The sequence below is a fragment of the Euprymna scolopes genome, chromosome 9 (genome assembly GCF_053919585.1).
Source record: "Euprymna scolopes isolate OS-2025 chromosome 9, ASM5391958v1, whole genome shotgun sequence".
In the NCBI taxonomy this organism is placed as follows: Eukaryota; Metazoa; Mollusca; class Cephalopoda; order Sepiida; family Sepiolidae; genus Euprymna; species Euprymna scolopes.
In genome coordinates this window covers 150431024-150447517 of record NC_136490.1, presented here as the reverse complement: position 1 = coordinate 150447517, position 16494 = coordinate 150431024, and the positions used below count along the sequence as shown (strand labels likewise).

Here is a 16494-nt window from a genome sequence, read left to right as displayed (position 1 = left end):
TATATATATATATATATATATATATATATATATATAGCCAGTAGAGTTTAGTTTCCTAGAAGTACATCCAATGAAACAACACGTGTCTACCAAAATAGTGCTCAATGAGTGAACAGAGCATGTATATTAATTTTATTTATACAAACATTAATGGCTACATATGTGCATACATGTTTCTGTAATCACCCACGTTGGGGGATTACGTCTTCAGGCCAAGAACTACCTTCAAAAGACTTTTGAAGGTAGTTCTTGGCCTGAAGACGTAATCCCCCAACGTGGGTGATTACAGAAACATGTATGCACATATGTAGCCATTAATGTTTGTATAAATAAAATTAATATATATATATATATATATATATATATATATATATATATATATGAAGTGAAATTGTCTGTTTGTGTACATTTCCCTACCAAACTACTCTATTAATTTTCAGTCTACAGACTCGAGATTTGACATAAAGGGTTTGGAAAAATCTTTTTAATCGGTTTTCGGCCAGAAATTTGGCTGTCAAGTGGTCAAAATAAAGTTCAACGATTTGACCGTTGAAAACTCTACCAAACTCCTCCGCCAATTTTGGGTCCAAACACTTGAAATTTTAGATCTAGATTACTTGGACATGGATCAAACTTTTTAATTTGATTCGAGTCCAAAACAATAAATGTTAAGGGATCAAAATTGGGGTCAAAGTTAAAAAAAAAAGATTTGACCTTTGCAGTCTCTAGCAAACTATTAAGTTAAGTTAACTATTAAGCCAATTATTGGTCTAAACATTTGAAATTTTACATAAAGGGTATTCAGACACGCAGCAAGCTTTTTAATCAGTTTTGGGGCAAACCTTTGGCTGCCAATAGGTCAAAGTTGAAAGAGTTTACCTTTTCAGACGCTACCAAACTCCTTCGTCAATTTTGGGTATAAACACTTGAAATTTTAGATGGAGGTTACCTAGACATGAGGCAAACTTTTAATATATATATATATATATATATGCACATAAAGTTATGAACAGTACATGGGGCACGAGCAAAGCCGGGCTGAACTGCTAGTATATATATATAAAAGTAAAATTGTCTGTCTGTCTGTGGCTGTGTGCGTACATTTCCCTACCAAACTTCTCTGTCAATTTTCAGTCTACAGATTCGAGATTTGACATAAATGGTATTGAGATTTGTGAAAATCTTTATAATCGGTCTTCGGTCAGAAATTTGGCTGTTAAGGGTCAAAGTTCAACGATATGACCTTTGAAAACTCTACCAAACTCCTCCGCCAATTTTGGGTCTAAACACTTGAAATTTGAGATGTAGGTTACTTGGACATGGATCGAACTTTTTAATTTGCTTTGAGTCTAAAACAATAAATGTTAAGGGGTCAAAATTGGGGTCAAAGTTTTAAAAAATTTGACCTCAGACAATTTTTGGTCTAAACATTGAAAATTTTAATCTATTGTCATGGGAAAGTTCTTACCAATTGTTTTGTAAAATTATTTAGGGGTATTATTTTGTATATATTCACTGGAAGGTGGATTAAACCAGACTTGTTTTTTGCATCTATTTCTCTTCTTCATAACTGCATTATTAGTATTATATGCGTGTTTATCATCTTTAATTTCATTTTTTATTCTTATCTTTATTTTTATGCCTATTTTTATGACCTAGATTATTCACCTTCTTTATGTATTTTTTTACATATGCATCAACACTTATCAAGGTCTAGAAGCCACTCGAGGATAAGGGTTAAAGATTGTACAGTAGTCTATTGGACAATATAGTAATCATTACTAATGGAAATTCGGTAAATTTGTTAACTTAAGTGGAATGGCTCATCAAAAATTATTTACATTGGACTTGAAGACAACCATATTGTAGTCAGCTGGAAAGCAGGCAAACGGAAGACAGTTCCACAAGAGTGCAGTTCTAAGAAAGAAACTTTGTTCATGGGATCTACGTTTAGGTTTAGGCACAGATAAAGTGTTGGGTAATTATTGATAGTGTTTTCAGCTAGATGAATGTTTCTTATGAAAGTTTGGAGAGCGGGGAGATTAGATGGGAGCTCAGACAAGCACCCGCCATGAAAATAACGATAAAGCAAAGAGTACTCCATATATATATTTATTATTATAGAGACAATTCTCTGTCAATTATTATATTAAAACTAATATATAGTAGTGAGATCAAAACTAAATATATATATATATATAAGTAAACAAGAAAAGAAAATTAAGGTATAAAAATTATATATTAAAATATATAGATTTATTCATCTATGCGACAGGAGTACAGATTAATTAGGGATGTTGGGTAAGTGGGGACTCTTTATGCCAGAGCATTCATATTTTATATATGACTTGGGTGGAATCGAAACCAAAACATACAACTCTCCACCCTCATTCCTTAGTATCTGAGCCACACCCATATATATATATATATACATATATATACACCTGTTATCCCTTTTTATCGCCCAATCGTCGAAGACAAGATTCAAGCAGGTATATATATATATATATATAAGTTCATCTGTCATCCCTTTTTTAAAAGATGGAATCGTCAAAGAGAAGATGCAAGCAAGCAATGCCCACAGAGTTTTAGAATATGTATATACTAGCATGGGTGCCCGGCGTTGCCCAAATATTTGGAGGTGTATGTTGAGCAAAAAAAAAAAAAAAGCGGTCAATTTTTTTAGCTTTGACCCCTATTATGACCCCTTAAAATTTATTGTTTTGGGTTCAAATTAAGTTATTAAGTTAGATCCATGTCCAATGAACCTATATCTAAAATTTCAAGTGTTTAGACCCAAAATTGTCGGAGGAGTTTGGTAGAGTTCTCAAACAAGGACTTTTTCCAAATCTCAGTACACTGTATATCAAATTTCGAGTCTGTAGACTAAAAATTGACGGAGTTATTGAGTTGGGAAATGTACACACACAGACACACAGACACACAGAGACACTTTCACTTATATATATATATATATAATTTACACTTTTAATATTTAAATTTCATTCGGAAGAAATATAATTTTCAAAACAATAATTTATTGCTTGGATAAAGAATGCAATATTTATAATAATTTTCTTTAATCCATAGATTTTCGATGTAGGCACATCTCCCCAGAGGACGATTCATTAGCAAACTATTAATTCTTGTGTGATATAATTTTGCTATTCAGCACATACATAGAAAATATATTTTAAAGATTAACTCCCTTTAAGGGACATAGAGAAGAAAATAAGGGTTGAAACAGAAAGAATATGAAATTTTGATATCCAAATAGAATATTAACCCTTGAATAGAATATGATGGTTGAAGATCCATACATTGTAGGTAAAATCTAATTATATTCAACGAATCATCCAGAGTAACATGTAATCCTTTGCGAATGGAGAATTTAGAATTAATCTGTCTCATTTTTTTTTTTTTGGTAATGTCTGTAGAAATATGTTCTCTTTTCATGAAGCAAAGTTCAACTAATATAATCAAAATGAATATTCCAATTAATTAAAAACAAATATGATAAAATCATAATAGTTGGAATTTTAAAATCGGTTACAGTTGTTATTTTTGGATTGGATTTAAAATGATAAAAAAATAGAGATATTAAAACCAAACTTAAGTTGTTGTTTTTTTTTTTAATCGCTTAACCGCATTTTCGAGTTCCTAATTAAATGAAAAGAAAAGAAAAATTAAAATAAAAATAAAAATTAAGATATCTCATTTGTATAAATAAACGAGAAGGGATGAATAAGGAAGAAAGAAAGAAAAATATTTTCAAAATCTTTAAAAAAAAGGTTTAAAATTTATAGAAGTTATAAATATAGATGAGAGTAAGGTATCCTCAATATATATATATAAATATAGATAATAGGTAAGGTATCCTCAATTGCCTTATAGAGAGAGATGGTTGAAACAGAGAGAGAGGAGACAGACAGACAGACAGACAGACAGTGAAGGAGAGACAGAAATAGTACAGTCGCAAAAACGTTGTTAATATCTATATCATGATAAAGATAACATTACGAAATAGAAAATATTTTGACAAGCTCCTCGTCTTGACCTTTACTCCTGATTTGAAATGGGACATGTACATCAAATCTGTTGCCAAGGTCGCTGGAAAAATGGTAGGACTCTTCTATCGATCCAGTAGATATCTCACTGCTGATGCAATTGTCTACCTATATAAGAGCCAGATATATTCAAGGATGGAGTATTATTGCCACATCTGGCCAGGGGCTGCTAGAAAGACCTTATCCTGCCTTGATAGAGTTCAAAATAGATTTCGTAGCCTTGTAAGAGATGCCCTTTTCTCTTCCCTGCAACCTCTTTTTCACAGAAGATACGTTACGAGCCTGTCTCTGCTTTATTGTTATTTTCATTGCAAGTGCTCGTCTGAGCTCCAATCTATAGTCCCCCCTCGCCAAACTTTCACAAGAAACACTCATCTAGCTGAAAACACTATCAATAATTTCCTCCACTCTTTATCAGTGCCTAAACCTAAATTTAGATTCCATGGAACAAAGCTTTTTTCTTAGAACTGCACACATGTGAAACTCTCTTCTGTTTGCCTGCTTTCCAGCTGATTACTATATAGCCGTTTTCAGGTTCAATGTAAACCAGTTTTTGATGAGCCGTTCCCATTACGTAATCCAATTCACCAAATTTACACTTCTAACGATTTCTATGATACTGTCCCATTGACCACTGTACACTCTTTAACCCTTATCCTCGAGTGGCCTCTGAACCTTGATAAGTGGTAACTCCTATATAAAAAAATAAAATAGATGTAAATCGACAACTCATCTAAAAGTCATTATTATGATAACTAATAATTGTTTGAATTGTTCTAACTCCTATTCTTATCTTGATTGTTATATTCACAACGTTTTGGTCGATGTATCTTCCGATAATTTGTTTTCTGCGCATCTTTTCGAATTCGGGAATTTTTTAGTCAGATTTGGGAATTTTTATGTTAAACTCAAGAACATGTACAGAATTTCCAACTGAACTCATTATTTAATCCAGTGGAGAAAATTGTATAGCTTTTCGAATTCACATAAATATTCTTGACTTCCTAAAAGATGCACCTGAAATATGTTGAATGTTACATCGGCTGAAATGTTCCGATAATAAACTGGCAAATGTACCCGGTGTTTCCCGGTATTAAACGTAACGTTAAATTACTTTTAAAAAAATGAAGTTAAAAAAAAAAACGTAAAGAAACTAAGACATGTGCATGCGAGGATTCTGTTTTTTCTAAACAGATCACTTATTGTAAGTAAAATAATACTCGAGCTGAGATCGAAACCAAAACCTAAAGACAGCGAGTCAAGTACCATAACTATTAGATCAGCTTAACACGATCTTTAAAAAGCGTTTTCAAACCTACTTATTCTTAACATAAAGAAAGTGTCAACTTTTTCACGGCTGCACATTCGCATTCATGAAACAGTTAACAAACAGATAAAAATCTGATGACTCCCAACTACCAATTTTTCCCCCTTAGCAGCCCTTTTTTTCTGATGAAAACCGATTAAAAAGTTTTCCACAATGTCTAAATACCCTATATACCAAATTTCAAGTGTGTAGATTAAACATTTGGTGAGTATATAGGTTGAGAAGTGTCCTGACACACATTCTTACTTTTATAGATGTATAGATAAGACAAGAATAGTAGTTTGAATACTCCAAATGATAGAAATCATCAAAATACCTATATTCAAAATTAACATTTAACAGAATATCAATAATAAAAAAAAAATACTGTACCTGTGCTTCTGGCCACTTTGACTAAGCCTCGCCTGAAAACCTCTTTTAACTGTGGTTTCATTTGGAAGTTCTTTGCTCCGCCAGTCACAGAGATTAGTAGGTTTGGTAATTGAAGTTTCCATTGTTTGGTAATCAGTTCGATTACCGTCTGCATATCCGTTTTATAGTCCACCCGGACATACTGAAAGACAGAGAGATGGTGGATTTGAGAAAGAGACAAATAATAGCTGTTGCATCGACTCTGTTTTCATTGTTGCGTCTGTAACACTTTTTTCTTAACTAGATAATGTAGTATAGAATCTGAATATTAGGCCTACATATGGTTTCGATTAATCTCACAATGAAGAGTTAGTTACCTATATTTCCTCTACCGCCCTTCTTAAACTCAAGACTATATCCTAATTGACGACGTCCCCTAATAGTATCTCGGCATTAAATGACCTGAAAAGGGTTGATATACCGTAAAACAAAAACAACCAACCAACCTAATAGTATCGACACGGCACTTTCCTTGGACACGGGCGACCAGATCCATGTATTTTGGTATTTTAATGTCCATTACAACGATTGGGTAGATTTCTTGATAATATAATATGTATCTTCTCGATTGTCCATTTCCATGCACAAACCGTCATCTCGAAACGTGTTCCAGATCGTGAGGATCAGCAGGTATCATTTCTCAACCTATTCTTGACAACACTGCACAAGGCTTGTATAAAAAAAAAACTTCCACAGAATACTTGAAAATGCTGGTAATCTCGTTTTAAAGGTTGAGGTTTAGTTAATATAAATTGGGTACAAAAGTTATGTTTTAGTGAGGGAAGAAAATGAAGAATATGCATGCATGTTAAATTGGAAAGAAATGAAACATTGAGAGAATAGAAGGTAGCTATTTGAGTCATTTGCTTTTTGACGTTCGTCTAAATCGCGTCTAAATCTCAGTATAAACATTCTCAACGTCAATTATTTCAAAACGTCTTCTTTATATTTTCTTTGTATTTTCATGCTCACGACACTTACCCTTCCGATCTTCTGACCAAAGCCCTGAAACTCCACTTCACCAAATGCATTTGTTGGTTCTGTCTTCGTGTGTTTCGCTTCATCCCATGTGTCTGTATGGCCTTCTGACGAATGGGCGTCTTTTTCATAACCACAATGACATCTACAGAAAACAAACAAAACGCAAATATTTTAAAATAACTGAAGTTGGTGCTTACTTTAATAAATGACCGCATATATTGCTTGCTATGTTGGACGAACTATCTTCTTTTTTGATCATTTAGATTTGGAGTAATCTGATAATGAAATTAAACCAAAAAATATATCTTTCATGATGAAAAAATGCTAATGTTGATTTTCTAAAAGGAAAGTGAAGATGACAGCATATATATATATATATATATATATTAGGACAACAAGAGTATGAAATGAAGACACAAAACTATATATTGGTAGATATAGAATGAATCATTTATTGAATAATGGAATACAGGCAAAATTGTGTAGCATAGTGTAGAATTAGCGGCAAAGGTCTTGGTAAAGAGTTTGGCTTTATCTGATGCTGATGAGATTACCTCAGGTCCGTTGATGATAGTTGGGATAGAGCACACGCTTCTGTTCAGGATCCTGTTAGCTATTTGCCAAAACTGGTGGAAACCAAGCCGCTGCTCAGCTACTATGGACTTGACGGACTGAACATATAACTCTCTTGCGTTCTTTATTACTCTTTTACAGTGGTTGTTGGCAGTCCTGAAAGCGGCTTTAGTCTCAGCACATCTATTACGTTGGAAGCAATGAAAAAAGTGTTTTCTGTGCACAATGGCAGCAGCACATACTGAAGAGAACCACGGCTGGCTGTTAGGTTTTTGCTGGAATTTTTTTGAAGTAATGGAACGGTCTATACTTATAATTAACCATTCCGTCAGGTCTGATACTATAGAGGACACATCCTTTTTAAACATGAGACGCAAAGGTAGATCTGATATAAATGTATGGAACCTATCCCAGTCAAACATAGTGTATCGATATACTGTATGATGGAGAGGTATGTCTGAGGACTTATTACATTTCGTTTTTATCTTAAGTGATACCACCGAGTGGTCGGAAGATCCCAGTGGAGACAGAATGAAAAGGGAACATAGCTCAGGGCAAGTTGTGAGAAAAAGGTCTAGGTGACTTGCACACTGGCCATCAGTGTCGGGCACACGGGTGGATTCGTGAACAATTTGAATGAGGTCATAAGCAATGGAGAAATCATGACAGAACCTCCTCTCATCATCTGCCTTGTTTTAGTGAGTTAACCATTCCACATTGTGAACATTGAAGTCTCCACAGACATAAATATTAGCCGAAGGATAAGCAGACAGGATGTGGTCAATTTTCTCAGATATGCCTTTAGAGATAGTAACTCCGCTGTTATGGAGGCGATAGGGAGCAAATATAAATTCAGCAGTGTGAGAAAGTGCAACCCAGAAACACATATAGAGTAATTTAGGATCTTCTCTGAAGATGTCCCTACCACATAGAAATCCATCTTTAATGTAGGCACATATTCCATGCCCATGGCGATCTTTGGGGATCAGATTTGGAAAAATGCTAGACTTTGTAATCCCCTCCTTGTTTCCTGCTTCCCTAAGTAATATTGTAGTACATAGTTCAATACAAATAATAAAATCAACTTCTGAGAGACAGTATTTAATTTACTCCTTACAGAAAATATTCATTTTTTTCACATAAGATTTTGCTGACTTCTTTCTTCAATAAAGAAGATCAGCATGTTGAAATAAATATGAGTTCCTCTTTCACACCATTACAACAATGATCATATATTATTATTATTATTATAATGATATTCGAAACCGAGACTACGTCAAAGAGAGGTCAGTCTGATATTCTTGTCCAGGGTTGCCAGATTGACATTTTTAAAGTCAAATTTCTCGAATTCGGCCTCTTTTGAAGCAGTTTAGTTTTCCAAAATTGTACTTTGGACTTTTTTCTAAGCATAATGTACAAACTAACTAAAGAAAGGAACGAGATGATATAATAATAATAATGATAATAATAATAGTTCCATTGGTTTTACAACCACTACACTATCCCACAGTGTAAGTATGCATTTTGTAAACTCTATTTCAATTTACCAACACGTACCTTAATGTCAGATGCAGTTCCTGCCGGTACATTTAAACCAGCGCTGTTGCTACTTTTATCACCGCATAACTTACATATATGTGCATGCACATGAAATATGCACATATGTTAATTCATCGGTAATGTTATACACATCAGTGCTGCTTCTGTTGTCGCTCCCATCAAGGCATATGCTGAGTACCAACAATGCTTCATGTCATCAGTATATTCAAATTAGTGTTGGAACGATTAATAGGAATCTGAATCAGGAATCAGAAAATTCAGAACTTTTTCGAGTATCGGAATCAATATCGGAATCGGAAAAATTATAGTCTAATTTCCGATTTCAAACATGGCGTAGGGTCAAATAAATCCAACTTGCCTCCTCACTTGAGGCCTGCATTCACGAACATCCATGGGCTTAGAACTAATTTAGCTGATGTTGAAGCATCTCTCCTAATACCCCGGATATCTTAGCACTAAGTGAGACTAACCTACACTCCTCCATCCCCTCTAACCGCTTTAACATGCCTGAATATCTCCCACTCTGCCGTAAGGACTCTGACAGACATATGCACGGACTTGGAGTTTACATTCGTAATACCCTTCCCTTGACAAGAGAAACAAACCTAGAAACAGATGATCAAGCCTTTATGTGCTTTAGACTAAACATGCAACATAACATTAGCTACTTTTATTTTCTCTACTGCTCTCCCTCGACCCAGGACTGCACCAGAGCAAACAAAGTCTCTGACAGCATAGCCACAGCACTCTCCCTCGACACTAGGGCACAAGTACATGTATTTGGTGACTTTAATGTCCACCACAACAACTGGCTTGGATTCTCTACTTACACAGATGCAGGGGGCAGCACAACACATAGCTTCTCTATATCTCACTCCCTATCACAAATGGTTACGTTTCCAGCCCGTTTTCCTGACCAGCAAGAACAACACGCATCACTTCTAGATCTGTTTTTGACCACAGTTCCCAATGATTGTATAACGAATGCCGACAGCCCACTTGGGAACGCTGATCATGCAGTGATAATGGTTGAAATCGCCCTAAACTCTAGACCCAAAACTGAAGAGCCAGTGCTCAAAACAACGAGATATTATAAAAAGGCTGACTGGAAAGCCATCAGAGATCTTATCAGAGATGCCCCATGGGGAAATATTTTTTCTCTTCCTGCTGAACAGTGCACAAATAGATGAGACCACTGAATGGTTCAAAACCGCAATTGAAACACATGTTCCCATGCAGAAATTTTATAGCAAGCTCCACTCTCCTCAATGGTTTACTTCTACTTGCACAACTGCCATTGCTCAAAGGCAGCATGCATACCACAGATTTAACCGACATAAGTCCAGTTCAAACAAACAGAAATATATAGAAGCTAGAAGTAACGTTCAGAAAGAAATAGCGACAGCTAAGAGGGAATTTACTGAAACCACTAAAAAACGCACTGAAGCACAAAAATTAGGAAGTCGTGACTTCTGGAAAATCTACAACAGTGTAGTAAATAATGGGCAATCAACAATTCCCCCACTAACCAACAATCACGAGGTTGTTTGCTTAGCAACCAAGAAGGCTAACATGCGTGCCAGTTGGTTTGCCTCAAACTCCACATTGGACCCTTTCACCCACCCACTACCTGACTTTCCTATGCGAACAAACGCCACGCTAGACGATCTGAAAATCACCCCTGCTCAGGTGCATGCTATCATGAAACACCTTGACACTTTAAAAGCATGTGGACCTAATCTCATCCCAGCTGTGCTATTAAAAAAGTGCTCAGCCAAAGTAGCTCCAGTTCTCTCCAAACTCTACAACAAATGCCTTAATGAATCTTGCTTTCTGGGCTGTTGGAAAACTGCTTCTGTTGTACCAGTATTCAAGAATTTTGGCGAAAGAACTGACCCATTAAATTATCGCCCCATTAGTCTCCTCCCACTTTTTGCCAAAATATTTGAGACCTTAATTAACCATGCTCCAGTCCATCACCTTACAGATGCTAAACTTCTGACTGACAGACAATATGGATTTAGACAAGCCCATTCCACAGCAGACATCCTAACTGTAATCTCTGAATGTATATACCATTCACTGGACAAAGTGGGGGAGGGCAGAGTGGTAGCTCTAGATATATCTAAGGCTTTTGACAGGGTATGGCATGAGGGTCTCCTCAGGAAAATTAGATCATACGGTATCACTGGTAGAATACTTAACATAATTAAATCCTTCTTAGATAACAGAAAAATCCAAGTTGTCCTCAATGGTCGTACATCTAAACAATATGATATAAATGTGGGAATGCCACAAGGGTCTATCCTTGGACCTCTATTATTCCTAATATTCATAAATGACCTCCCCGACAAAATTGCCTCTGAGATGGGTATATATGCTGATGACACCACACTCTATAACAGGCATGACAGGAAAACAAATGAACACATATCTTTTTTTTTTCTTTTTTTTACATGGAGTTCACCACTTATCAAGGCCCAATGGCCACTCAGGGATAAGGGTTATTGTGTGTACAGTAATCAAAGGGATAGTGTAGCAATAGTATTGGAGAATTTGTAAGGTGTCATTACTTAGAGGGGGAGGCGGTTCATCAGGAATTTGTTTGTGTTGGACTTGAAGACATCCAGGTTGAAGTCGGGAGAGAAACAGGCAAGCGGAATAGAGTTCCACAGGCGTGCAGTTCTAAGAAAGAAGCTTTGTTCATGGTATCTGCATTTTGATTTAGGCACAGATAGGGAGTGGGGAAAATTATTGACGGTGGTTTCAGCTAGTCGGGTGTTTTTTGAAAAAGATTGGTGAGGGGAGTCTAGAGAATGGAGCTCAGACGAGCACCTGCCATGGAAATGACGATAGAACAATGACAGGCTCGCTACGTCTCTTCTGTGGGAAAGAGGTTGCAGGGTAGAGAAAAGGGCATCCCCCACCAAGCCACAGAGCTATTTTGTACTCTGTCAAGGCAGCATAGGCTGTTTTTAGCAGCCACCGCCCAGATGTGGCAGCAGTACTCCATCTTTGGACGTACTTGGCTCTTATATAGATAGAGAATTGCATCATTAGTGAGATATCTTCTGGAGCGGTAGAAAGATCCCATTATTTTCCCAGCGACCTTGGCCACAGACTTGATGTATGTGTTCCATTTAAGATCAGGTGTAAAGGTCAAACCCAGGAGCTTATCAAAGCCTGGGGCCTCCCTTAGACGAGAGCCATCCATTTCAATTGATGCCAGATGGGGATCAGAGCGTTTATGATGTAGAGATAGGAGCTTGGTCTTAGATGCATTAAAGGTAACCAGCCACCTCTTTCCCACTGTACCACGCACTCAAGATCAGAGGAGAGAGAATCAGAGAGAACATAATCATTTACAGCCTTTGATGTGTTGCCATAGATGGTCGTGTCATCAGCATCAACAAAAGAGTTTAATATGTGTTTTGGGATATCATTGATGTAGATCAGGAAGACAGTTGGGCCCAGTATGGACCCCTCAGGAACTCCAGCATTAATACTGTGGGCCTCTGATTTCTGCCTATCAACCACTACTCTTATGAGCCTATCTGAGAGAAATGACTTAATGATAGAGAAAACATTTCCAGTTATACCGTAGCTGGAAATCTTGTGTAGTAGGCCTTTATGCCAAACCTTATTGGAGGCCTTTGATATGTTGAGAGCCCTAGAAATGAAGCCTTTGTCGAGAGATTTGCTAATCCTATGAGATATGACAGTTAGCACATCTGCTGTAGATCTAGCAGAGCGGAAACCATATTGCGTGTCGCTAAGAAGGTTATTTCTGCTGAGGTGGTCGAGTACTTTTCTATTTATTGTGGATTCCAGCAACTTACTCATGACACACAGGAGAGTTATTGGTCTGTACTGAGAGGGGGATGACTTATCTCCTGAATTCTTAAATACAGGGCATACTGACGAGGTTTTCCAGGGTGTTGGGAAGCACTTCTCCTTAAGGCAACGCTTAAACAGTTTGGAAAGTATGGGGGCAAGTTCTGGTTGTAATTTTTTTAACACTATAATTGGAATACCGTCGGGACCAGTTGCTTTACTGAAGTCAAGGTTCTTGATTAGCTTGGCGACCTCATGCACAGATATTTGTATGTTGCATAGCGTGTTGTCTGTTATAGGAGGGAATATGGGGAGTTGATGGCCTTCGTTACACAGGGTAGAATTAGCCGCAAAGTTCTTGGCAAATAGTTTGGCCTTGTCGGATGCTGTCGAGATGACCTCTGGTCCATTGATAATGGTTGGGATAGAACGCAAGTTTCTGTTCAGGATCCTATTTGCTATTTGCCAGAACTGGTGGGAACCAAGCCGCTGCTCAGCTACTTTGGACTTAAAGGATTGCGCATATAGTTCTCTTGCATTTTTTACTACTCTTTTACAGTGGTTGCTGGCGGTTCTGAAAGCAGCTTTAGTTTCAGTGCATCTATTACGTTGGTAGCTATGGAAAAAGTGATTTCTGTGTGCGATGGCAGCAGCACATTCAGGGAAGAACCATGGCTGGCTGTTAGGTTTTTGTTGGAATTTTTTGGATAGTATGAATTGGTCTATGCCTACAAGTAACCATTCCGTCAGGTCTGATACTATAGAGGACACATCCTTTTTAAACATGGAATGGAGATGGAGATCAGATATGAATGTACGGAAGCTATCCCAGTCCGCCATAGAGTATCGGTATACAGTACGGTGGAGAGGTACGTCTGTAGATTTATTATATTTCATTTTTATCTTAACTGATACAACGCAGTGGTCGGAGGATCCCAGAGGAGATAGAACGGAAAACGAGCATCGCTCAGGGGAAGTTGATAGAAAAAGGTCTAGGAGGCTTGTGAACTGACCGGTACTATCGGGCACATGGGTGGGCTCGCGGACAATCTGAGTAAGGTCATAGGCAATGGCAAAATCATGACAGAACCTCCCCTCATCATCAGTCTTATTTAAGTGGGTCAGCCATTCCACATTATGGACATTGAAGTCACCGCAAATGTGAATGTTAGCTGAGGGATGAGCAGACAGGATGTGGTCAATTTTTTCTGATATACTCTTAAAGATAGTAACTACACTGGTCTTCTCTAGAGATATCCCTGCCACATCGGAAGCCATCTTTAATGTAGGCACATATTCCATGCCTGTGGCGATCTTGGGAGTCAGATTTAGATGTTAGGTTAGAGTATCCTTTAATTAAGAACTCATCTATGGAGGTGGTCGGCCCTATTCCAGTTTTGCTTAGGTTTCGTCTCCTGTAATTGGGTTTCAACCTCTGGAAGGTAAGAACGTAGACCCATGATGTTGGAGAAGGGGTCTACGTAGGAGGATGGGGTTCTAGGTTTATTCGTGTTTTCTTTTTTGAGATATTTCACATATGAACACATATCTAAAGAAATGGCAGAAACACTAGAGGATGACCTCCAATCTGCAGTGGAATGGGGACAAAAATGGATGGTCACGTTCAATGCTGCCAAGACTAAACTAGTTTCCTTCAATAATCACAAGAAACCTTCTCTACCACCAATAGCAATGGCTAACGACTCTTTATCTGAGAGTATGTCTTTCAAACTCCTTGCCCTAACGTTCACAGGAAACACGAGTTGGAACAATTACATTGAAAGCATTGCTAGGGCTGCTGCGAAGAAGGTAGGCACTCTCTACCGTGCTAGAAAACTACTAACATCGGAAAGTATCCTGTACCTCTATAAGGCCACCATTTCCCCATGTATGGAGTATTGCTGTCATATTTGAGCTGGTGCATCTGCCACTAGTCTCTCGCTCCTAGATAAAGTTCAAAAGAGAGTCGCCAATCTGATAGATACCAGTTCAGAGCCTAAGTTTCAGCCTCTGTCCCATCGAGGAAATGTTGCATCCCTCTGCCTGTTCTACAAGTATTTTAATTGTGAATGCTCTGACGAACTGCAAGCATTTGTGCCCCCACGACGTAAACACCTTTGACAAACCCGACAGGCAACTAAATCCCACCCCCACACAGTAGAGATCCCTAGATGTAAAAGATCTTTCTACTCCAGTAGTTTCTTCCCCAGAACCGCTAGACTTTGGAATTCCATTCCAGGTCCCGGCTTCCCCAACTGTACTGACGTGCAGAAGTTCAAGTGTAACGTGAACCGACATCTTGCTGCCCAAATCCCTACATAATACCCCTGATAGTAGCCCCCTACACCAAAGTGGCAATGTGCCTTGCTTGGGGTGAAAATGTAAAAAAAAAAAAAAAAAAAAAAAAAAAAAACAATTCTTTAAAATTTTAAAATAAAAAATGAAAGAAGCACAAATTGTTTTTTTAATTATTAGAAGTTGTTCCTTTACAACATAAGATTGAGAATGGCCACAGAATGAGTTAGAAATCTTATTTAAAGATTTAACATTGATTAGCAAAGTTTCATTTATTTTATTTATTAGTGATTTATAACTTGCCTATTGCCTTTGTAATCGTTTCACATCTATTTGCCAAAATGTCTATGTGCCCTCATCGGATGGAGTTCATATGATTATTAAAAAGTTTTAAATGCTCTGGGCGGGAGGGGGGTTAAATTTTATTGGTGCCAGCTGTACATTGGGGTGGTTGTCATCGGCTTCTTCTGAAATAATTAAAGTTTTATGGCACCTTTTTGGACACAAGGAAATCCCCAGTTTCTCTAAACCTAATTTTAGTTTTTATTGTAAACAAATATTCTAGAGTTCACTTGCCTATTCAATATCACAGATTAAAAAAGAAACTTTTCGCACCTATTTGATTAATGCCCATATTGTGCTGAGACTTAGCACTTTAATATCAAAGATTTGAAATGCTTGGCATTTTTTTTTCTGGCGTTGGTTTTGTCTGATCACCACATCCTTTGAAATATTTCATGTTTCCTTATATCTTGTTTGGTTTTGGCACAAGTGAAAATATAGATGAAAATCTCACAAGTTTATCAAAACTTTGGAAGAGCAAACTTTCATTTACATTTAAAATACCCAAAACATATGAGATTCTACTTTTTAAAGCGATTATGTGTGAACACACTGAAACGTTATTTTAGAATTTAGAATGGGGGTTCAGTTGTGCATATAAATATAATGTAAACTGATCCGATTTCAGTACATTATAACTTTTTAAGCAGTTAAGTAATTTTTTTCCAATAATTCTAAGGCCGATCAGCAAAATCATAAAATCAATGTAATTGTTTTATTTTTCGTATTGCCATTCGTACTTAGGGTTAGTAGTAGAAAAGTGGCGTGGTTTTTGTGACTTTTAAGAATACTGATAGCATGTGTGTTATTTATTTTATGTGTCATGATTACATCCGAGTGACTGTTGTTTAATTATTTTTAATTAATTTTCTTATAATAGATAATTTTACCAAGAATTCTTCATAAGTTTTGGTTTCGGTTTAAATTATAGCTGATGGCACTTAAGTCATCTATTTTTTTGGTGCCTGGAAAACTCGTTCCTTTTGCTAGGTAGAAAAACTGGTCCCTTATTGAATAAATATCGATTGAAAACACATTTTATGATGGTTCTTGAAGGAGATATTGTTTTTAAAGGCGACTACGCACCACCATAATATTTTTTTA

At 36.8% G+C, this 16494-nt stretch overlaps 1 protein-coding gene across 7 annotated transcripts in view; it reads right to left on the bottom strand.

Annotated features, from left to right (window-relative positions):
* The window catches only part of LOC145284908 (transient receptor potential cation channel subfamily M member-like 2), a 297757-nt gene that overhangs the window by 144504 nt on the left and 136759 nt on the right, over positions 1 to 16494 (bottom strand). For all 7 annotated transcript variants that reach the window (XM_080133985.1, XM_080133987.1, XM_080133990.1 and 4 more), the window contains 2 exons: positions 6787 to 6928; positions 5767 to 5947 (listed from right to left, as the gene is read on the bottom strand). In XM_080133985.1, coding sequence (XP_079990111.1) covers positions 5767 to 5947; positions 6787 to 6928 — 323 coding nt within the window. The remainder of the gene's footprint in view (positions 1 to 5766; positions 5948 to 6786; positions 6929 to 16494) is intronic.